At 43.7% G+C, this 24,335-nt stretch overlaps 1 protein-coding gene across 6 annotated transcripts; it reads right to left on the minus strand.

The window, feature by feature from the left end:
- Window positions 1-398: 398 nt before the first annotated feature.
- On the minus strand, window positions 399-23,996 carry LOC108087141 (diacylglycerol kinase theta). 6 transcript variants are annotated; one of them, XM_043209140.1, is made up of 17 exons: window positions 23,870-23,996; window positions 17,601-17,680; window positions 17,438-17,540; window positions 12,011-12,117; window positions 11,863-11,947; window positions 11,603-11,803; window positions 9,467-11,002; window positions 8,546-8,830; window positions 8,050-8,479; window positions 7,576-7,897; window positions 7,277-7,506; window positions 7,065-7,213; window positions 6,746-6,925; window positions 5,533-5,818; window positions 5,296-5,452; window positions 5,121-5,228; window positions 399-3,054 (listed from the first exon to the last, which is right to left on the minus strand). In XM_043209140.1, exons 1-17 carry the CDS (start codon window positions 23,979-23,981, stop codon window positions 2,875-2,877), a joined length of 4,551 nt encoding a protein of 1,516 aa, XP_043065075.1. In that variant the 5' UTR covers window positions 23,982-23,996; the 3' UTR covers window positions 399-2,874. The 6 variants fall into 6 exon arrangements, with proteins under 6 accessions (XP_043065075.1, XP_017039837.1, XP_017039836.1 ...); XM_017184348.2 differs by lacking the exon at window positions 399-3,054 and adding an exon at window positions 3,536-4,207 and having other exon boundaries at window positions 6,650-6,925; window positions 9,467-10,789; XM_017184347.2 differs by lacking the exon at window positions 399-3,054 and adding an exon at window positions 3,536-4,207.
- Between the last annotated feature and the right edge of the window lie 339 nt (window positions 23,997-24,335).

Here is a 24,335-nt window from a genome sequence, read left to right on the forward strand (position 1 = left end):
GGCATTTAGCCCTTGATCGCTGTATTTCTGCGTCTAAATTCAATCTTTGCCTGCACAGAGTTTACTTTAATGTGGAGCAAAAATGGTGGAAATTTACTTTTGGTATAGAGAAAAATAGTTACTTGTACATTTACGGGCTTTGCGCAGTTAAATCTCTTCGATACTGGAAATGCATCTACGACTGCTTGGAGTTTGGTTTTCTGTTATCTTTTTCTGTTTTCTGGCATTCATGAAACAATTTCTGGGTTTCTTACAATTAACACTACATCAATGTATGTACTATAATTAGTATTTTTAGTTTTTTGTTTTATGGGTAATCATGTTTTGGATTTCTTTGAATAGCATATTATTTAAACTTACATTCTATTTTTGGTTTTTTTTTTTCAGTGTTTTGTGTGTTTTCATATTTTGTTTTATTTGGTTTTGTTTTGTTTTGTTTTTTTTTTCTTTAAATACATTCAAAAAACATAACGCAAGGGTGGTAAAAAACGATGTGCAGTGTGTTTTTGTTGCGGTTTCTCTTTGTACGAAATGAGGCGATTAATAACCAAATCTCCTGCGGGCTGCGATTTAATTTGCTGGGGGCTAATCGATCCAGCCAATGCCAAGTTTGGAAGGCATCCTGGAGGATGGTCCGGATGACAACGCCACAGCACCGAAGGTCGCCAAGGTCTACGCAATCTAGGATGATTCAGTGGTTCGAATTGTAAAGCAAAATCATAGTTTTTTTTTTTTAATGGTCAAATATAAAAAAGTGGCTCTGGCGCATGTTTCGTTCAATCCATTGCATAGTCGTTGGCTGGTGGCGCCGGGCGTGTCCTCCGCTCTCCGCCGGAAGGACGGAGAAGAATGTGTCACGGAAATCGGTCGAGTGTACTCCGATTAACCCCTCGCACTGAGCCCCTTAATCGCAGCCGGAGGTGATTTGCCGAACGCAAAGGGTGGTGTTCTCTTTCTTTCTTCTTTTTTTTTTTGTGTGTATTAAGCTCAAACTCCCGCCCTGCCGCCACCCCACCCAGGAATCCGGAGTAGAGTCCGGACCCGAGGGCGGGGCCAGCAGAATGGGCTTGCATTTGGATTTTGATGAACACTGCCATGCGATTTCCGTGACCTTTGTCCATGGCAGTGCGTGTCTGAAAGCTTTGTGGGGGAAAAACTCTGGTCTGTTCTTGGTTGTGATTATCATGTTGGTGTGGTTCTGTTTGGGCGGCGGGCCAACGACTGAGTGCGTCCCCCTCTGTTTACATTTATCCGGCGACTAACCGGATCCGGCTAATCCCGCACTCAACCGGACCACGTCGTCGCTTCGTGTAGTGTGCCAGGGATGAACGAAGTGCGGAGGCGATTAGTCGCTTGGGCGGGGGATCCGCACTCGGTCCTTCCCTGGCCCTCAATCCATTAGCTGTCCCGGTGTCCTTCGTGTTACTGTGTGTTCACATAAGACGTAATGTAAAATTATTTATAAAACTTTCAAAAATTGTTTTCTTTATAAGCGCTTTAAAGTTGAAATTGTAGTTTTCGGATTTAGTGTCGCCACTCTTCCTCTAGGCGGATTTGACATCCAAAATAAGTTGGTTTCATTTCTTTTTTTTTTTGTTTAGACAAATGCAGGTGAAATACTTGCGATGCCATTGTTGCCTACGCTCGAAAATGCATTTTCCTACTTCTCGTGGTTTCACTTCATTATTTTTTTTTTGGTTTGAACACACAGCAGCGGAGAAAATTCATACCAATTGCACAATCCAAAGGTGTTCCATTTAATTAAATGGCAAACAAGACGAGCTAGGCCCGCCTGTGATTTCCAATTTATTCGTCCCAATTAGTAGTAGTTAGCCAACTATGCAATTTGCAGCTTTTTCCCTTCTTCAAAATTTCAATATCGAATCAATCCGTAACATAAAAAAGTTTCGTATAAATTTTCCCGCATCTGCTGTACGTTTTTTATTTTGACCTGGCTGAGTTTTTTTCTTGTCGGTTTTCGAAACCTGTTGGTTGAAAACACAACATTATTTGCCTAGTTGGTAATAGCTTTTCTTCTGTTTTTTTGTCATATTTTGGGTTTTACGCGATTTCATTTAGTTATAACAAACAATTTTCAACAATTTTGTACTTTTTGTTTTGTTTCTTGGGTTTCTCTAGCTTTAGCTTTACTTTTATCGGTTTTTTTTTTGTTTTTGTTTACTGTTTTTTTGTTTTGTGTTTCGTTCTCCCTGTTTCTTTTACTACTGCTTGCATTTCTCTCTGTTTAACGGTATCACTAATCGGTTTCTGCTGTTGCTTACATAGGAACAAAACGAGAAGGAACATAATTGAACTTGAATTTGATACAACTTGGCCAGACTATTGCTGAGTGTTTGGAATTAAATCTCTTCTCTACACTATCCCTCTATTGATTTAGCTTTTCCTTAACATTTGAATGTGGTTTGTTTTCTGCCTGCCCGCAGCTCTTTTGTACATGCCCATTAACCAGGCCATCTTATTGTTGTAATATTGTTTTTGGCAAGACCTGCGGACAGTGTTGGTTCGAGCTGTTTGAGTTTAACGTACTTATTTCAGACGTGGAAAGGCGGCCGGGTTCGCTGAGCTGCTAAACTGATCTAATCCGATCTAATCTCAGAGGACTATGGACTGTTTTATACAAGTAATTTTGATTTGAGCTTTTGATTTTCGATTTATTTAGTGTGATGGTTGGCAAGTGGCTTCTTCTGATCCTGCTCCTTTTGCTTCTGCTTTTGTTGCTGCTTTTGCTGTTGTTGGGTGGGGGAAATCGGGTGGGCTTATCGTGGGTGGGTGTCTTGTTTTTGGGGTGTAGGGTGCAGTTTTGGGTTCTGCGCTGGAATTAGCACGTTAAATCAGACGCTCGCTGTACCATATTCAGAAATCCGTGTTGTTTGTACCGCCGTCGCCCTCGGCGCCTTCCCCGGCCACACCCACTTCGCCGACACTGGGCGGCAGGGCCAAGGACAGAGGAGGAGCAGCCGAACCGGCCACCATCATGGTAGGTTCCGTATTCCGGCGTTTCATTTTCAGCTTGTTCTTTTTCAACATGGTTGCCTGCGATCAACGGTATTCATTTTGATTTTCAAATCATCGGTGTTTTTTAGAGAGAGATAAATAAGGAATATTTAAAGGGCAAAGCGTCCGGTGCATTAATTAGTTAAAGTATTTGATTTCATAGAGTTACATTTACGTTTTTTTTTTTGAATTTGTTTGGTTTTCGTGTGATTTTTGTGTATTTTCATTTGGTTGGAGAGAAAAAGAGAGTAAGATAATAGAGAGTTAACGTAAAGGAAATCAATTTCGTTTGCCTTAGCTTAGGTTCGTTATAAGTGCTTTAAAAAAGCTAGCTGAGAAATCAGGCAAAATGCAACGGAACTCAATCAACTAAATGTTTTGTCGGTTATACATATTTCAATACTGAATGATGGATTACGAAAGCTTGCATTTGAGAACGGAACGGAAATGGAATTAGAAATAAACTCGATCAAGTTCCTCGAGAGGGAAAATCAAAGAAAATAAACAAATTGTTGACAACTTCTAGGCGCTGTGACTTGCGGTAGTGTGGTGTTTTATCGTGTGTGTGTGTGTGTGGTGAGTTCTGAGGTGGATTGTGGTGGCTTCAGTTAGCTAAGTTCAAGTTCAATAGCGGTGGTCACAGTTCTTCTTGTGCAGTGGGTGGTTGGTTGGTGGGTGGTGTGTGTTTCATATCTTGGGTGGTGGTATTTAGAGCTTCACGGCCCCAACTTTTATTTACAGTTAAATTTTTTAGTTAAATTTTTTTGTTCCTCTTCTGCTTTTCGCTTTTTTAATATATTCTCGCTTTTGGAAGAAAAAAACTGTTTGGCTGGCCATTATCTCTGCTGAGCTGTTTCGGGGGTTACTTAGTTATCTGGCTATCTGGTTTTTATGGATTGAAACAGGAGAACCAATATCGCAGGCCGGTAGCCAAGCTCTAGGTGCTGCCAAAGCCGGCAGGTAGGCCCATTGAAGCCTCCTTCTCCCCATTCTCGGCCAGCTGTTGCTGCTGCTGTTGTTGCTGCTGCTGCTGCTGTTGCAGTTGCTGCTGCGACTGGGATTGCGGGGATCCCGATACCGATCCCGCTCCCGATCCCGATCCCTGCTGGGCCACCGAAAGACTCAGCACCGCCGGCGAAATATGCGGCTCCGTGAGACGGCGCTTACTCTTCGTTTTCTTCAGCATGGTGGCCTAAATATATATATAGCGTAAAACACACACATTTGTCAAATCCGACATACACACAGGCACACGCACATCAAACAAATAAACATTTTAGAACTCTACATAGTTGTTCTTTTGCCGATTTCATTAGTTTTATCACTTTTGTTTTTTTTTTTTTTAGCTGTCATTAACAAATGAAAAATGCAGAAAAAACGTGGCTATTTTACATATTTGGGGGGTGGCTCTGGGTGTTTCGGGTGGTGTGTGCTCTATTTGTTAAATACGACACATCGGGCGGGATTTACCAGGGGACAAATTAGAAATTGAACGTATAGAACACGCATATTCAACGCACACGCAGACAAACTGATTTTTTTTAACTTGATGACAATCGGTTGAGAACAACGAGATAGCCCTAAAAAGTAGGCTATGATACAAAACACAGAATGTTAATAATCAATTTACTTTTTGAATAAACTGTTAGAAAAAGAACCGCTTGCCATCTTGCTTTAAATATTAAAAATTACTTTACATCTTTGTTTTACTAAGGAAATAAAACAAAAGGCATTCCTAATATTATATTATGTCCTAATTGTCGTTCGTTAGTTGCGCCTAAGTATGACTTAAATCTAAATTTAAACTGTCCAGTATTTGCTGTTTATTCTTGCTTTTTAATTTTCTTTTTTTCAGAGGGTGTATCAATAAAAATTAAACGAATAAACAGGTAAAACAGAAGTGTGATCGGAAATCCGGAAGTATAGAAAGTTAAAAAGCGCATATTTTCAATATGAGCGGAGCTTGTTATGTTCATGTGGAAATTTAAACAGGAAATGAGGGTAGTTTTAAAAAAGCAGGCATGCCATTGAACAAAGTAACAGCAGTTACATGCAGGAAAACGGCTAAGGCGATCGGAAATCCAAATCGGAAAGGATTCACTTACCTTAAGGGCCGACTTGAGGACGACCACATCGCCGGGACTCTGGATCCAGGGTTCACCATCCACCTGAACGGGCATGTCAGTATTTAAGTGTATCTTGATATGACCACCCTGTGTTTGAAGTTTTATAACTTAATCACATGCTATCTAGTTAAGAGGGAATTTATTTGGTGCTAACCTGAGCTATACGCATAGCCGTACGAATTCCAGATTGGATTTGACCCAAGTGAACCACGCCAGTTACGCCCACCACCTCCAGCATTCCATCGTAGTGATTGGGCGTAGAGAACTGGTCGTCCTTGTCCGGACCCCAGGGATTGGCTCCACTTCCCCAGCTGAAAAAATGATTAAAACCATTTTAATTTGGATAACGAATTATTAAACCTATATAATTGCATCTTTATGTTCCACTTACCTCAAAATATTCAAGATGATTATGCCATCGACGGGTGGCAACTCGACGATCTTGCCATCGACCTCCAGTTTCAGCTCCTTGTGCAGATCCTTGACCGCCTTGCGACCCACGATTTTGCGCAGGCCCATCTTCACATAGTAGCCCTTGTTGCGCAGCCGCGAGTTGAACTGGTTGGGATTCTCCTCTCGCGCATTGTGGAAATCCAGGCAGAGGTCCGCATCTATTCCGATCCCGAAGTAGTTGTTCATCACGAAAATCTGAGAGTTGTCCTCGTTTTGAGCACCACCTGAATGGAACAGCAATTGCACTTAGTTTGCGTGCCTTTTGGCCAATTGGATAACACATTGACACTTGACACCGAACATTGAATTGACAACATCGAGGTGGATGATATCTACTGGTTATTCTTAGGTGTGCTGAGTTTACCTAAGATTTGGTTGGACCCCTTGGTGATTTGACTTGCCATTGCTTACCTTAACTTAAGTACACATGTGTCATCTAATGTTTTGGTCATGCAATCCTTCTGAGGAATATGTCTTTACACATCGAAACTAAACAGCATTATCATCAGATACCAAATTTGGCAAAGGGGTTTTATGTAAGAAAGGTTTTGGGGGTATCTTGGGGTATCTTGTGACTTTTTCTTTTTACAAATTTTAACAATCAATTTATACATAATTATAATGTATAAATTATACATTATATAATCTTTTTAAAAAGATATAGATTTTCTTAGTGTGTATGAATTTAAAGCATCTATCTGTAAAATCTATTAATCCTTTGGCTATAAGCTATTGGTAATTTTACATTTTAAAAAGGGCTTCCTAATCACATTTTTTTATATTTGAAAAACAAAAAGAAAACTCAATATAGGTACAACTTCTAGATTTTTACAAGTGTTGGATATCTTATTGTGATTTTGTGAGAAACTAGCAAAATATTACAGCCGGATGGGAATTGGGTCAAAGCAACGATTCAATTACAACACAAACGAAAAGTGGGGGACTTTTGGACAGGAAATGGGTCGAAATCTTGGGGGGTTAGACACTAGACGGGTTTACGGATATGATACGTTAAGAAAGAACACACGAACGAAGTTTTGAAAACACCAAATGACCTGATATATCACTCGATGTCAGAGCCGGTAATTGATGATGCTGATTGGTTTGTTGCGATTGCGATAGGTGTGCTTGGTGTGCCTTCTTCTTCTTACCGGTTGTTTGCGAGGGCGCCTTCATGGCCGGCTCTTCGGGCTTGTCCTCCGGATGGAAGACAACCGTCCAGCGGTCCAGCCGGATCTCCTCCGCCTCGATGACGTCGCGCAGGAGGTTCAGTGGATCCTCGCCCCCGGTGTAGCCGGAGCCCCAGCACAAAACGCGAGCCAAATCGTTCCCTGTTTTAAGGGAAACAAATAATAAATAACCAGTTATTATATTATATAAACTGCGAGACATAATCGTTCTTATTATCATTAATAGCAAAAATAAGTTAAATGAATACTTAATGTATAGGAACTCTTAAGGAACACCTACCAGTTCCCAGGGGAACTATGGCGCAAGGTGGGCTGGAGCACTCCGAGTCCTGACCAACATTATCCAGGCATTGCAGCACCCAACCAATGGTGCCATCGCCACCACAAACCAGAATCTTGTAGTTGGTTATTTGCCGGAAAACATACAATCTAAAGTGTAAATGTAAAGTGATTAGAAGCTGTTTCTAAACGAACTCTAAATGTAATATTTACCCAGGTAGAGGACCGCCATTGTCAAGATCAAAGACCTGATAGGGATTCAGTAGTTTCCTGAAGCTGGAGATCAGCTCCAATCCCTGGCAGCCACCTGACTTGACATTGACAAAGACCAGGAGTGGCCTCACATCCGAGGGCACCATGCTGGGCTCAATGTTCGGTAGGAGGAGCACCAGCAGCTTCTTGTCCTCGATGATCGTCTCGCGGAGATTGTAGAAGGCGCGAACCTGCAAGAAATAATCCGAAATGAATAGGGTTCCTTTTGGGTTAAACTTTCAATATAGTAGGATACCCACCGCCTTCATGGAGTCCTCAAAGGTGAGCACCACGGATCCGTACTCGTAGTAGATGGGTCCAATGCTGATGAACTTGTTCTCATCGGTTACGTACTTGTTGAGAATCTGCTCGTAGTTTCGCTGCGACAGACCAGTGGGTAGATTGCCCACAAACAGCGCAATGTTGGGTCCATGTGGATCCTGCTTGTGCTGCATGTAGAACCGCATCAGCTCCATTTGGCGAATGGAGTCCTTGCCCAGCTGCTTCATAATATCCCAGGGCCTTTCGTTCCACGACAAGATGCGTTCGGTGACTCCACGATCGAGCAGAACTTCCGAGCATCTAAAAAAGGTTAGGAGAATTCATTACAAAAGAACTCAGAACAACAGAACAACAAAAGACTATAATAATGATGTAATTATAATCAAATTAAATCATAATCGTATAATCATCTCTTAACAGAAAGTACATAGATTTTTGATCCTTCAACCCACCTATAGTCCTGTATCTGGTTATCCTGCAGCCCGAACTTGTCGAGGGCGTCGCGTATCAAATCCTTAATAACTGTGCTATTATCTACAGGAACACTGACGTAGGGATCCTCCAGCATCGAGCACTGCAGCTTGCCGGGATAGACGCGGACGTGGCCGCGATCGCGATCGTGGAACCGTAGGTAGATGGCCGGCCTCTTGCCCTCCAGGTGCGTCAGGTTGAGAACGGGCGTGGGATCGAGCATGGGGGTGTCCTCCATGCCGGCAGGTGCGTACAGGTCGGTCAGGTAGAAGGCCTGCGGATCGCGTGTGATGTGGAATGCCCGCAGGGCGGTGGTCAGCAGCTGCTCCAAGGTGTACGTCCGCTGCACGATGATCACGCGGTACTGTTGGCGTCGGAATGAGTTGTTGCCATCGAACACCTTGATCATTTCTGTGTGCAAAAGAATATAGTCGAATTAGTACTTCGAACTTAGAGATATATTTTCGAAATCCCTACCTATATCCTTCTCCTCGCGCTCCTTCTCCTTCTTCTCGCGATCCTTCTCCGACTTGTCCGACTTGTGACCGGAACCGGAATCGGGTCTATAGTGACCCGACGAACCGCCGGCCGCCGATGTCGAGGCTCCAGCCGTGGATGAGCCACCTCCGCCGCCACTTCCCCCGCCACCGCCAGCTGCTCCTCCGCTGCTCGGTCCATGTCCCGACTCGGTCTTGCTGGCCGACTCCTCGTCCTTGAAACGGGGTGTGTCGCCGCTGCTGAACTCCTCGGATATGCTGCGTGCTGCGGGTTCACAGGAGAGTGGGTCAGTAACTGGCCAAATCCTCACTGGGACAGGCATTTGGTTTAGTAGCAACAAAAGCGGCCTCAGCCTCGTGTTAGATACTTAATTGCACTCGGAGAAATATGCATTTTTGAACCTCAATATTTAAGAAATATTTTGAAAAGGTTTATTTTGCGAATATAAATTTAGAAAAGTTGATATGCTTTATACTTTTTGAAGGAATACTGTTGTATACTGTTGTAAAGTTGTTCTTTTTTCAGTGCTTATTATAAATATATGCACCATACTCAATACTTATTTTTGCGAGTGTTGTTTCATTCATGCAGTTACGTGTGGGTTAATGATTAGTGGCATTGCAATGTGGGGCGGAATGGTGCGGATGATTAGTGGTTCAATGGTTAGCGATTAGTGGGAGGTGGCTTGGTGGCTCAACGAAAAAGGAACGGGGCAACCGAAACCGAAACCAAAACCAAAACACAGTGGTTAGCAAACTAAGGACCAGTCGGAACCCAGACGCGGCTCCTGGATCCTGGAGCCTTTAGTTTTTTCTGTTAGCAGGGACTGAGACAAAAACAGAGAGACAGAGACAGAGAGATAAAGAAAGAGAGAGAGTGTGAAAGGAGTGGACTAGTCACCTCTGCGCTTCTGGTAGCGCGGCTTGCGCCATCCGACGGAGAGGCCCTGTCGCATTTGGCGGAGCAGCCTGCCCAGGACATGGCCATCGCTGGCGTCACTGGCCCGCGACCGACTGCTGGCCCCGCCATCGCTAATGTCGCCGCCGAAGGCCAGGTCATCGCTGGCGCCACCCGGCCGATCGTCCAGGTAGAGATCATCGAAGCCCACATCGTCGTCCACATCGGTGGCGTCCAGCCGTCGCGCCAACATATGAAAGTTGTCATCGTACGGCTGGTAGTTGCCATCCTCGTCCTGGATGGTGATCTCAATATTCTGCGAGAGCCTGTCCAAGCTGTAGTTGCTCTTGCCCGCCGCCGTGCCCGCATTCTTGGGCGATCTCTTCGAGCGGCGTCGCTGGAACAGCCCTCTGCCGTACTTCTTGTATCGGGAAACTGCCGTAATGGCCGCCGATTCCTGAAAGGATTTGCTCCTGCCCACCGGCGAGAGCTGGAGCAGGGTAGCCGGCGCGGAGGGCGAGGCCGAGGAGCAGTCACTCGAGTTGGAATTGGACATCGGCGAGCTGAGGGATCCCCCCTTGCCCTGCGCCTTGTGCTTCGGCATGAGTATGGGCTTGGGCTTGGCCTTTCCCAGGCCCGTCGCCCCAGTCTTGGGTTGCAGCACGCTCAAGGCGTGACCGGATTTGCCCGGGGCAGTGGCAGTGGTGGCACTGGTGCTTCGAGCAGCTGCAGCAGCCCCACCTCCCGGGGCATTGGAGGCGTTGCTGTTGTTGCTGCTATTGTAGCTCAGGTTGCTGATCAGATTCAGGCTGCTGTCCAGCTCATCGGTGTTGGTCAGCTCGCCACCGGTGTCGGAAGTTTCGTAGCAGCTCTCCCGCGGAGCGGTCTCCCCCTCCGCCTCCACCTCGGCATCGCCGTGGTAATCCGTTTCGCTGACATCCCTCGGTTGTCGACTGCGCAGGGATCGCCGACGAAGAGCCACATCGCAGTGGTCGTAGTCATCGCTGAGATCGCCACCGCTTATATCACAGACACCGCCGTCCACATCGTCCTCGTCCTCGCTGGGCGAGATGTCTCCGGAGTTCCTTTTCCGTCGCCGCTTCCCCTGTCCCAACTTCCTGAAGAGATTCGTGTAGAGCAGGTGCAGCGAGGAGTTGGCCGACGGCGACTTTTGCAGGTTGCCAATCACATTGGAGGTGGAGGTGGTCAGCTGCAGGGCGCTGTCCTGCTCCGTGTTCTCCTCCTGATCCTCCGGATCCTCATCCCGATGATCCCGATCCCGATTCCGATCCTGTTCCTGCTCCTGGTCGTTGCTCGTCTCGCCAACTGTCAAGGACGAGGGCGTGGGCGAGTGACAGAGCGAGATGGAGCCACAGGATGTGGGCGTGGGCGGCGTGGAAAGGAGAAAATGTTGTTTCGATTGCTCGCGCCTTTGCCTGTGGAGCTCGAGCAGCTCCTTCAGGCCGAGGCCCGCCAGCGAAACCGATTCGGCGGAGCCCAGATTCGGATTCGCAATCGGACAGCTCAAATCCGGACTGGCTGCCGTTGGAGCCATATTCACACACACATAGAGAGACACATCGTCAATCGAAAACCGAAAACGGAAACGTATTGCACAAAACCAAAAAAAGAGAGAAAAGAAAAGAAAAAACATAACATAAAAAAACAAATCAAAAATCAAAAAAAGTTTTTTGGGAAAATCAAGGAAAATCATCGGTGGGATTTGGTGGAGTGAGAGATTGGTTGGTTCTGCCATGATCTGTATAATGCTGGATGAGCTGGAGCGGTGTGATTTCTGATCGTTATAGTTTTTGGTTGGTTTTTTTTCAGTGATCGGAGTGTGCACACAACACAACATCGATAGCAACTTTTTGGGGGGAAAGGGTGAGTATTGCTACATCGCTAAAGAAGGTGAATGTCGGACTACACTGAGAAAAAGAGTCAACTAAAATGTATTACGATGCATTGCACCATTCTTGGATTTTTTCTGTAAGAATCTAGTAATCTAATCCTTTTCATGTATCAGGTGACTCTATTTCCTCAGTGTAGAATCTGACTGATTAAAAGGTTGTATTTGATAGGACCAGTGATAGCTGGGGTCCCTGGAATACACTTTTCTGGAGAGGAAGCTGTACTTACGACACGAGTAGTCGCGCACGAGCGTTGTCTTCGATTTGACCTGGACGCCGATGATGGCCTCGATGGGCACCTCGGTGCGCGGAATCGAGACTGAGTGCGGAGGTAAGTAGATAGGTTGTAGAATACCAAAATTACATTCGGTTGGCAGGTACACGCGACATCCGGCATGGGTCGTCATGCCACACCACTCGCACCGATAGCCTGTTGAATTTAATCAAATTTTTTATTAAATGATCTTGTTTCGATTTACTAAGCATTACCAGTGAGACATTCCGAGGACCAACAGGTTTTCTTGCAGTAGGCGCATTTGGACGTCGATGGAAGATTGCCCTCTCGCCAGTGATGCTGTTTGGGTTATTTAAATCACATTACTATTTGGATCCTTACCAGAGAGGCTTATCAACTCACCTGATGCTTCACATTAAGAAGCTCTTTGCCCGGCACATACGTGGCATTCTCGGTGCAGTCGGGCACGGCAAAATCTTGGCACTCAATATGCGCGAAATATTCGCAGACTGCGGGTAATAATATTATTAGATGTGTGAAAAATAAAGAAAGTAAAAGCAAATCAAGATTTAGCGAATTATCTAGGGCTTAACTTACATCACTTAAAAACCTAGCATACTTATGTGGTGAAAGGTTCAGAAATGAGTGAATTCATTTTAAATATTCAGCCTATCATTCCCCAGCTGGTCACACTGGTGGATAGACGTCAAATAAAAATTAATTCGAAAATAAAAATAATTTTTATTACAAAGTGGCTTTTAACAAGTTCCGGTGCTGTCCTAAATAGGAAAATCGCAAAGCTAAGGAAGACGAACGTGAGTTTACCTCTTGCACACGCCTCGTGTGCCATTTGTAAAGCTTGGACGCTGTCTAGTGCAGTGTCGGCAGACGATTAACTACAAAATCACATCTGTAGTGGAATTAAGACTGCTTTCTGTGCCCGTTTGGGCAGAACGACACCCCTTCACTGCGCGCAGCCGCACAAAAAGGAAAAGTAACAAATGGATAGCAACAAACCTCCTCATCCGCTGTTCTCGAAAGAGCTGTCCGGATTCGAGAAAATGAAGGAAGTCGCTGGTCAATCTCCAGCGGAACTTCGAGCTATGCTCTCCGGAGATTTGTCTCGACGGCATTTAGACAGCCTACCGCAACTAAACGTGGATGCTTTTAAAACCAGCCCAGCAACACCCGTAACCAACACCGTTACTGCTACAAGTGCCAGTTCTGGCACTACCACATACACCGTTGCAGCCTCGCCACGTATCTCTACAGCAGAAATGAATTTGGGAATTCAATTCTCAAAGGTACCCGCTGTGGAGTGCTCATTTCAAGCACCAAGTGCTTCTCTACGCAGGAAACGGAACCCTTCAAACTGCAGTAAGGAGCCAGCTGACATAAAGAAAAGCAAAGCTAATGTCAACAAAGTTGCTGATTCAAGTCAGGCTTCGACATCCAACGGACTGCGCAACAACCGCTTCGCACCGCTAGCTGAGGAAAATACTGAGGAAATGGAGACAAATGGGGAGATGTTCGATCTCAATAGCCAAGCGCAAGGTTCAAGCAAACCGGATCTGATGAAACCTAAACCTCCGCCCATATGTGTTCCAAAGGTTACTAATATTCTCACTTTAGAAGGAACCTTAAATAATATCATCTCTGCAGACAAATACGAGATACGTACTTCTAAATTCGGAATTACTCGTATATACACTGACAGCGCGGACTCTTTCCGCAAGGTAGTTCGCAGCCTGACTGCATTGAATTGTGAGTTTTGGCATCATCAACTCCGCGAGGACAAGCCATTTAAGCTGGTGCTAAGGAACATACACTCCACTGTCCCTAAGGAGGAAATAGAGCGTTGTTTCACGGACAAAGGTTTCAATGTTGCAAATATTTACTGCCCAAAAAAGCCTGGCATGCGTGGGACTATATCCGAAATAAATAATGATGATAGGCAAAATTTATTCTATGTAAATCTCAAGATGACGCCGAATGTAGCCCAGTCGTTAAAAATTAAGCAAATTGGAAGGCACCGAGTTACTGTGGAAAAGGCTACTCGCAAAAAGGACATCGTCCAGTGTTACAAATGCCAAAATTTTGGACACACTCAAAATTGTTGTTTCATAAAACCTGTTTGTGGGAATTGTGCTGGAGATCATCTTACCAACTCCGAATCGTGTGAGTCGCATCTCAATAACAAATGCTTGTGTGCAAACTGTGGAGAAAATCACCCTGCAGGTTTTATGGGCTGCAAAGTTAGAATGAAACTGAGCAAAAAGTTTAAAGCTGGAGTAAGTCTAAGAAACACAACAAATAACTGGAGGAACGAAAGCCGACACGATCAACTATTCTCCACGTCAGCTACCAGAGATGGCGTATCTTATGCAGATATGGCAAGAAATAGCCTCCCAAACAATAGCAGCGCTGCAGCTAGGCAGTCTTTTGAGCATGTAGTTGGAAACGACGACATCCCAAGCCGAAATTTATCTACCTTGGAGAAGGCAATCTCTGATATAAACGCTAGGCTGGATCAACTCTTCAAGCTAGTCATGGAAACGATTGAGTCGAACAAGGCTTTTCGCGATTTAGTTCAGGTTCTTATTTCTAGGAAATGACAGTCCCAGTTATAAAAATCGGATTATGGAATGCAAGAGGAATAGTTAACAAAAGCGAAGAACTTCGACTTTTCCTTATTGACAACTCTATAGACATAATGCTCATTACTGAGACTCATATGCGTCCCGGTCTAAAAATGTACCTTCCTGGTTACGACCAGTACTTTGCCAATCACCCTAGCAACACTGCTAAAGGTGGTTCTGCTATTTTTATCAAGACAAACATTATACACACTCAGACCGAGTCCACAACGCGAGCTGAGTTACAGCTAACTAGTCTTGATATTCCAACAAATGGAGGAGTCCTTAAAATAGCGTCATTGTATCTACCTCCTAGCGAGCCCTGGACAAAGAACGATTTTGACCGGTTATTAGCATCTCTGGGCCCGAAATTCTTGGCTGGAGGCGATTTTAACGCCAAGCATCAATGGTGGGGCAACTTAAGGTCTTGCTGTCGGGGAAAGCGTCTTCAAGAGGCCATAGTTTCTAGCTCTAGCCAAATTCTAGCTACTGGAGGACCTACCTTCTATTCTTCGAATACTAGACTTACGCCAACAGCTCTAGACTTTTTCATCGTAAATGGAGTACAACTCAACAGACTCTCGATCGAAACCAAATACGAGTTATCCTCAGACCACTTACCAATTGTTGCAACGCTTACCCAAACACCTCAGTACAAGGCCATAAGGAAATCTCTACTACCGCCCGGCTCCTCTGTTGAAAAGTTTAATGAAACCCTGGACAGAAGCATAAATCTCAACACTGTGATCAACCATCCAGATGATCTTGAAGATGCGGTAACGGCTTTTATGGAACAAATATACACTGCTGCGACAGCTGCTACCCCAAACGTAAGACAACATCCGAATCAAAATAGAAGCAATTTGCTCCCTCAAAATGCTTTAGTTCTTATACAGCTAAAAAGAAGAGTTCGCCGAGAATACACAAGAACAGGAGATGTGCGCGTCTACAACATCTACAAAAGGCTTTCAAATCGCCTAAGTAAGGTCTTGAAAAAGAACAAGCAAGATCACATTGACCATATGTTGGAAAATGCGGGTCCAGATGCATCAACCAACTACTCGCTATGGAAGCTGACGAACCGATTCAAGAGGCAAGTTACCCCAAAGGCTCCTATAAGAAATCCCACTGGTGGTTGGTGTGGGTCCAGTCAGCAGAAGGCTGATATCTTTGCTGACAATTTGGAGAGCAGATTTAAGCCGTTTAACCTAACAACTATGGAAAATCGAATGCTTGTGCAAATGCGACTGGATAGGCCTTTTCAAATGGCTCTTCCCACAAGGCCTGTTACCCTACAAGAAGTTGTGACGCAGATCGGAAAGCTCAAAAATAAAAAAGCCCCAGGCGAGGACCGTATAGACAACAAAACGCTAAAGATCCTTTCCACCAAAGCTCTGCTTTTTATAGTCCTGTTGTTCAACAGCGTCTTAAGGCTGAGTCATTACCCAAGGACATGGAAGAGTGCTATTATCACGATGATCCCCAAGCCTGGAAAGCCACCCACCGAAGTTGATGCATACAGGCCAATAAGTCTTTTACCTGCATTGGGCAAAATGATGGAAAGAGTAATACTGGATCGGATCCTTGGACTTGAAAATGTGAGTAGAGCGATTCCAAAGTGGCAGTTTGGTTTTCGAAAAAGTCACGGCACCCCTGAACAGCTTCATCGCGTGGTCAATTTCGCTCTGGAAGCCATGGAAAGCAAAATGTACACAGTTGCTGTGTTTATGGATATCCAACAAGCCTTTGATAGAGTATGGCACGACGGCCTCCTAAGCAAGCTAAAGACCCTACTAACACCACAGCTTTTCCTCCTTATTCAGAGCTTCCTTTCGGAAAGGACATTCAGTGTTGTCGTCGAAGGCGAAAAGTCGTCAAAACGCCCAATCTCAGCTGGTGTACCACAAGGCAGTGTACTAGGCCCGACACTTTACTCACTGTATACGTCAGACATGCCAGATTCCTGGGAATGTACCGAAGTTGACGATGATGATATACTCATCGCAACATACGCCGACGACACAGCGGTTATGGTTAGGAGTCCAAGTATAGACATTGCAACCTTGGGCTTGCAGGAGTACGTAACTCGTTTTGCAAAATGGACAACTGAGTGGAACATAGGCATAAACTGCAACAAATGTGCTTGTGTCACATTTTCCACAAGGCCAAAGAACTGCCCAGGCATTTCAATGCTCGGTTCTGTACTTCATCACGAGCACTACTACAAATATCTTGGTGTGATTTTGGATAGAGGGCTCACTTTCCAGAGGCACACCACAATGATCAAGCAGGCAGTGCTCTCAAAGGCAGCAAACATGTCCTGGCTACTTGCGTCAAATAACAAGCTCTCCTTGTCGAACAAAGTTCGCATATACAAATCGATTCTCAGTCCAATCTGGAAATATGGATTACAAATATATGGCATAGCGTCTAAGTCGAACCTAAATAAAATCCGAATAGCCCAAAGCAAGATAGTGAGATCGATTTGCAATGCCCCCTGGTACATGAGAACGAGAGATATCGAAAGAGATCTCAAAATCCCTAAGATTGGCGATGTTTGTCGCTCACATGCTGAAAGCTACTTCAGACGCCTTGGCTCTCATCCTAACTCCCTGGCGAAGAGGCTAATTAGGAGACCAAGAAGAAGAAGACTTAAAAGGTTCCACCCACATGACCTTCCATTAAGACACATTTAACACACTTGAAGACTGATATAATTAAACTACACACGAATAGATTTAATGTATAACCTGTATACCAACCCTTTGTTATCCCCTATAGTTACAACCTGCTCAAGCTGCCACATAGGTAGCAGTATACCCGTTAATTAATAAATTTACACTTTTTACTTTTTTACTAAAAAAAAAAAAAAAAAAAAAAAAAAAAAAATTAAATATTCACCTTTTATGGGAATTATAAGATTGGAAAAACTAACTTTATAAGGATGGTGCTGTAACCATGCATATTAAGACCCATATTTGACATGGCGCGAGATTGGTTTTATGCATTCATAGAGCAATGGACACACGCTTGCTACATTAGACAATGGATCGCAGCTCAATAGGTGAACAGAAGTGACTGACACGGAACACGACTGCTGCGAAACCCATCAAGTTGGGATAAAAGGACTGGGCCCTGGGAACTGGGGCTTGGGGACAAGGGGACATTTTGGTGCATATACACTGTCACTTACCTAAACAATGCACCGCTGGCGTTTCATCCAATCGCTTACGGCAGACTGTGCAGAATTTTCTCTTGTGATGAGTTGGCTCGGACCAACAATGGGCAACGGGATTCTGTGCGGAATGACACATGACAGCTATATGCGTTCTGAATTGCGGATGCCAGCTACGTACCTTTATAATGCATGGAGCGATGCCGGAACAGGGCGTTACCACGCTGCTGACACATCGTTCGTGAATGATAAAGTTGCAAACTGCAAGTGGAGGAGCAAAAAAAGGGATGTGGTTATGCAACATGTCAGCAGAAGTTCAGAAGTTATTTCAATAAGATCACAATGGTAAGTGCTTATCTAAGTGGAGCAGGCAAATGCACCACGGCGTATACGTAATATTATACTTGTTTCGATAATCAAGTATATAGCTTTCGTATTAAAGTCTTAAAGGAAAAATTAAAAATAAAATGTTTTTAAAGAGACATTTAACGATAAAGGTCATTTAGTCTCAAGTTTTTATGAACTATGTAAGTCTGAAAAACCTTAAGTTGTGATGCCTCGTTAAGAGTGCCACAGAGATTCGATCTAGAAATCTTTAAAAATAGTTTTCCGTGTTAAAGTTTTGAGTCTCGAGAGAGTGCTGCTTTCTAAATGGGCCCCCTGGTAAGACCCTCCCCCACATTGCCCCTGCATGCAACCACAAAGTCACCGCGTCATTGGCAGCCTGCACGCCATTCATAGTTGCCGAGTTCACGGACGAAGGCACATTCATTGAAGTTCCCCGCAGGGTAACTGGAGAACGATTGGGGGAGAGAGAGGAAGCAAGTGGCGAGCTCTGAGCTAAGTGGCCAAGGTAATGGTAAAGGGGAAAGAGAGGTGAGATGGGGTGCAAGGATAACTGCACGCACAAAGCTCAACTACTTATCTCCCTCTTACACTCTTACGTTGGTTAACCCACTTCCTCCTGGGTATTTGTTTACCACACGAGCAAACGGTAAAACCCTGTTGCACAGGAAGAAAAAGGATAATTTAAGTCTGTCAAGGAAAATTAAATTAAATAAGATAATTAAAAGGAACTTAAACTAATATAAAGATTTATTTCTAAAAGATTGGCTTAAATAAAGAACGACAGCCAAAAAAGGAAACCTACATCTGGAAATAAACGCATCACTCTCTCTTTTCTATTTATGTATGGATGTACACACACACATACGTATGCTTGCGTTTTTTGTGCACCAAACTTAACATAGATATCATAGTTCTAATTTTAGCCCGCCGTAAAAGTTGTATTTACACATAGGCAAAAGTCGGGGCGCGACTACACAAACAAACAAACACTTGCTGTATGTTCGTACGTAAATGCATAATTATCTATGTGTGTTGGCAGTCGAACGGAGCGGGGAAAGGGGTAGCAGAGAGAAGAAAGCAGAAAACTAGGCCGCTGACCTGAGGCACAGTGCTGACGTCATGAATGAACTCGTGAATGTGCTTTAGTTTTTGGCCCGCTTTATAAATAAAACAGCGGGCAGTCGTCGTCAAGCAGTGCAAGTGTGCAAGCAGAGCGAAAAAGAGATTGAGAAGGACAAACATGACGCGTTCGCCTGCAGTTGAAATGCAAGAGAAAAAACATAACTGTAGTTCAGCTCAACCAGCTCACTGTCTCGCTTACACTTGAGTTTTTCCAAGTTTCTTTAGTTTGTTGTTGTTTTGTTGCACGTGCATTGGGTGGTAGGTGGTTAGGTGGTGGAATTGCAGAAGCAACAGCTGAGCGTGTATACGCCCTGTGGGTCAGCGGTTGAAATCAGTGTATTTTTTCGTGTTAGGTATTCTCAACTTTGTTGCATGCCTGCATTATGTATACCAGCAAATTTGTGTGCTTTCTCTCGCTCTCTCTTCCTCTCCCTCTTCCTTTTTCTCTTTTTATGTAGATAAGCATAAGCAGACAAACAGCGACGCCAACGCATGGGGAAATTTTCGAAATGTTTTTCTTTATGCTTTCCCTATTTATGTTAGTGTGCGCGTGTATGTGTGGGGAAATTTTGGGTTTGGAAACTCAACACACTTTTACTTTTCGACTCGTTTCGTTTTCTTTCCCTTGTCCAAAAGCAACAAAACCAAGAATAACAAAAGAGAATCAAGAAGAAGAACAAGAAGCAGCAGCACAAAGCCAAATTTAAAGCCCACACCAATACAATCACGTAAGGAGAAAAAGGACGAAACAGAACAGGATGATGAAGAAGAAGAAAAATCGGAGGGAGTTGGAGGTTAGGGACAATTGAATACGCACAAGTTGACATGCGTAGTGCGTGAAGAGGAAGCACAATTAAAATTGATATTTGCCCAGAGCAGAGTTATACAATTCAATTGAGGTGTAGTCGAAACGTACTTATGCTCCCCACACAAAAACAGGAAGAGAGGTAAGCGAAACAGAAGAGGAAGAACTCACTTGAATTAAAAATAGCTGGACATGCTTAATAATAAATAAGCAAACACATAAATACATTCGCAAGAGACAGTTAGATGACGCATATCAAACACGCATAAATCATAGTCCGTTAATGTCGCTTCACGGTAAAAAAAAGAAGGTCTAAAGTTAAGAAAGAAAATATCCTAGACTCTTTAAAGTAGAGGCATTAAGTTAACACAAAACCCCTTTAAAAGCAAACGACAACGACCTTAACATTGTCGCACGTACACCAAATTTTAAAACGTTTATTGTCATAATTGTTTTTTTTAAAGATACATATTACTATTACTACACTATCTCATTTATTTTCTGCTTTTTTATCAAACTGCAACGCTTTTCCATCCCACTGCCATTTACCTTAACCGCAGCCAAGCCAATTTCAGAGAAAAAAACAAATTCAATTTCATAGCAATCTCTTTCTTGATTGAAAAAAAATTGCGAAATGCAATTTCCACTTCAGCTAAAAACGTGCTATGTAAATATTTTTAGACACTCTCGAAAAACGGAGGCGTAGTATTTATAGAACAAAGTACAACAATTATAATTATATCAAGTTTAACCTTTAATAGAAAGCGCAACTTTGACGCCATCTACATGATCTCCTTCTTCTGCACTGCTTAACTGACATTTAATCGGACCTGGCTTAATTTCATTATGGTCGGAAGCGCTTTCCGCTGGAGATTTTTTCCGGCTGGCTTGCAACGTCAGCAGTGCCCTCCCTCTTTATCGCGATTGCGGATTCTCCTCCCCCCATAATTTTTGTGCGATGTGCCAGCCAAACTGACGACCCCGAAAGTCTGATCTTAATACTCTTACTAAAAAATAATTTACGACGATGCAACAAGGAAAAGTTCAAAAAAAATTAAGAAAATACAAAATTTATTAATATTGATATATATCAACAAAAAGGTTTTTTATATTTGCAGATATATTTGCTTAGATAAAAAATCTCAATCTACGTATTCCCAAAAACTTGAACCTATCGACCCAATTTTAAAACTGATTGTGTTGCTTTTTAACAAACATTTCCATTTTGTACCTTGAAACTTAAAGTTCTAATAATATGCACACATTTTATAAAGAGCCATTGAAAACGCCAAGCCAAAGGGTATAATTTTATCGTTTCGAAGGGTTATTCTTTGTTTGCGCTCGCGTTGTTCTCCATTCGCTTTGGTTATGAATGAACAGCGTCGACAACGAGGCAATTAACAAGGCAAGTCCCCCCTCCCATGCATCAGCCCCATTCGAGAAGCGACGACCCCGCAGCGAACCACTCGGTTTTTTCGGTTCCGCTGGCATCGTCGTCATTTTCCATGGCGGCCATTGATGACGCACTTTTAGCCCTTCGCTGCTATCGGCAGGGGCACCTCATTCGGATTCGGATTCAGATTCGGATCCGGATCGGTTTGGGGTTGGGGTTGGTGGATGGGGAAGCGTGGCTGGTTCAGGGGCACTGCAGCCGGCTTGTAAATTCCCAAGTCCCCACCCTTCCCGCAGGTCATGCATCCAATTTGATTTGGGTGAGCACCTGCTGCTCTTGTTGCACACACACAACGCCCCCGCTTCCCATGAAAAAGCAATTCAAATTTCGCCTGCGGCCTGCCATGCAATGTGTGTGTATGTGTGTATGTGTGCGCTGTGTATTTTGCACAGTGTACGAGAGTGCATTCCGCATTTGACCTACTTTCGAGAATCAGAGAGCCTGAGCTCTATTTCTGGTCCTTTTCGGGCTAAGTGCGTGGGCCAGAGAGCTGCAGCTCTGCAGTTCCAGCTCCATCCAGGGTCCAATTAGATATGCAACTTAATTACGGCTGTAGTTTGAATGGGTCTGCCCACTTATGGGACGCCTTTGCACTATTTCCATTCGGCCAACCCGTCGTATGCGTAATGAGCAGCAAGGGAGCTACGCCCCCGTGGGTATGCAACACGCACTTCACAAACTTTTTCGCACACTCATCATCCAGTATTTACATATCTATGGTATATATATGCCTACTTAATGTAAATATCGGATGTTTTCCCCGCCATTAACACGGTGCTAAAATGCACTGAAAATGTCATAGGCAAGTGCAATGAAAACAAGTCGAATTTTCGGGATGTTTGTTTGTCGGCCAGGCCATAAATTTGGCTGGCGAAATGGTGAAATAAACGAGTGAGTGCACTTGTGGAATCCCGTTTTTGTTCATTCAGAGATATCTTTTATGAACTCGGGCACTAACCATTAAAGTGAATAGAGCAACAGCCCATGGTTCGCTGGAAAAGACCAAAAAGATGTAAACATCTTGGGTTATAAAGAAGCCTTTAAACATACTTATACACATGTAAATGATTTCCATCTAGTGTTTTTATTTTGTAGATATATTTCATATTTTTAGCTTGCTATTTTCTCTAACATCTAATCAGTGTCAATAGTGATAATGCTGTCAATTAAGAAGGTTGCACAAAAAGTGGGTGGGTGGTTAAGAATTCTACGAAGTGGCAAAAGACGCGCACTCTCCACGAAACTGTAAACACTGAAGCCGCATAAAATGGCAAGCGTGAATCGCGATAATTATAATAATGGCGAAAACCAGAGCCACAAATCCCATGAACAAAATTGCAAAAATAAACAGAGGAGAAGCGGAGAAGAATCATCATGATGCGAGGCACCCAACACGCTTCCCATTGGGAGAGTCTGCTTCCTCAGTTTTTGTGGATAGCACCTTTGATTTCGATTTGATCCGATACGAATCACATTGGTTTTGGCTTAAATTGCGCCTGGGCGAGTGATGTGCTTCTGTTTTATAGATTTCCATGGCAATGGCACAAACATATATATGTACTATACTATATATATAAATATATCCAGATATACACAGCGAATCGGAGCTGTCTATGACGTCGTTGGCGCTCCGCTCACGTCACGGCAGACACGGCCAACAGCCGCACAATTTGGAAAAGTTCAAACGCGCACACTTCTCGGCCGCAAATAGCCCGATGATGCTGCCCCAATAGCAAAGTGTAGCATATACTACACGCTAGATGTCGGAGCGTACAATCTATAGGATCTACACAAACTATAGATGACCCAGTGGTCATGTGGCGATGACGTTGGGTCCGCCGTTCAAACTGCACAGGGGAAAAGCGTATATCATTTTATTGGCAGAACGCAAATTGTATGGCCAACAATTAGTTTAATTGCTCTGGCCTCTGATGTGATTATGAAAAATCATTTAGTGATTTCTAATATTCTAGGATCAAGATCTATCAGAGATATCTATATTTTGCGAAGAAAAGAAATGAAAAGATCACCAGCCTTATAAATATTAAACAATCAAAAAAGTCCCCATACTAAAAAGGCATCTGTTTATTACTTTTATGCTTTTATTACTTATAATCCCACAACTAATCACTTCTTGTCTTAAGATTCATACAGTTTTTCTGCCTGCATTTCTGTTTTATGGTTTTGTCTGTGGAAGCCTTTGTTTTTACAACCTCCCCATCGGCATCATCAGCGGCCGCATTTCCATTCCAAGTTTATGGCAATTTAAAAAGTATTTTCAAAACTAGACGAAATGTATTTTTACATCTGCCGCTGGCGTTGAAGATGTTCCATGATTTGCGTGATGCCTTTTCCCTGTTCTGTTTAGTGCTCATTAATTACAACTTATTTCTAATGCCGAAACTGATCGAAGAACTGCTAGACGCCCAGAGGAAACCATCCGGTTTAAATTAAAGGTTTAAAAAATCAGTTTTAACTTTGGTTTTTTATTATAAAATAAAAATATTTTGTTCAGAATATTAAACGTAGAAAATATTTATCGAAAAAAAGGAGCCGAACCTTAGGATGAGGGAACCTTTAGCTTTTGTATTCGAAGCTAAAATTTTTAAGGCAATGCGGATATAATATGAGTAAATTTAATATTCTATCCAACCCCACGTGAGCCTGCTCCACCAACTGTGATCTTCACAATTAAAAAAGGTTTAAGATAGGAGGTACTCACCTTCGCAGATATATCCCTGCTGGATGAGGCCCCAAAGCAGGTCCGAGCAGTGGTGACAGTATGTTGGCTTATGAAATGTCTTCTTCACGAATGAATGCCCACCATCCGCCATTTTGTTTGCCTGTGTCCGCTGCCCGTCCCTCTTCCTGTCCTTCCGCTTCCGGTTTATCCTGCTCCCCTTTGTGCTGACTTATGCGTATCTGTTGCTTTTGTGCGTTGGCCTTCTTGAGGTTGCTAATGCTGTTGCTGTTGCTGTTGCAGTTGCAATTGCAGCTGCAGCTGCACTTTCGCTTGATGTTGCAGTTAGAGCTGCAGTATTTGTGGCTGTTGCAGTGGCAATATCGCTTGCCGCTGCTGCGTAGATGGGCTATTTCGAAGTGGGGTTTTGACGGCTGGGCAAATTAGGCCGCTGCTGCCGGTGCAGGCGTCGATGCCAGCTGTGGCAGCTCTGCCGTACCGACCGAGG

This window comes from Drosophila ficusphila, unplaced genomic scaffold, assembly GCF_018152265.1.
Source record: "Drosophila ficusphila isolate 14025-0441.05 unplaced genomic scaffold, ASM1815226v1 contig_791, whole genome shotgun sequence".
Classification (NCBI taxonomy): domain Eukaryota; kingdom Metazoa; phylum Arthropoda; class Insecta; order Diptera; family Drosophilidae; genus Drosophila; species Drosophila ficusphila.

Coding starts and splice junctions, on each gene's coding strand:
- LOC108087141 (XM_017184346.2), bottom strand. CDS start 23,981: ATGGCGGATGGTGGGCATTCATTCGTGAAGAAGACATTTCATAAGCCA. Junction 17,681..23,869: donor GCAGGGATATATCTGCGAAG/GTGAGTACCTCC, acceptor CTCCACTTGCAG/TTTGCAACTTTATCATTCAC. Junction 4,208..5,120: donor TCCTCAAGTCGGCCCTTAAG/GTAAGTGAATCC, acceptor ATATATATTTAG/GCCACCATGCTGAAGAAAAC.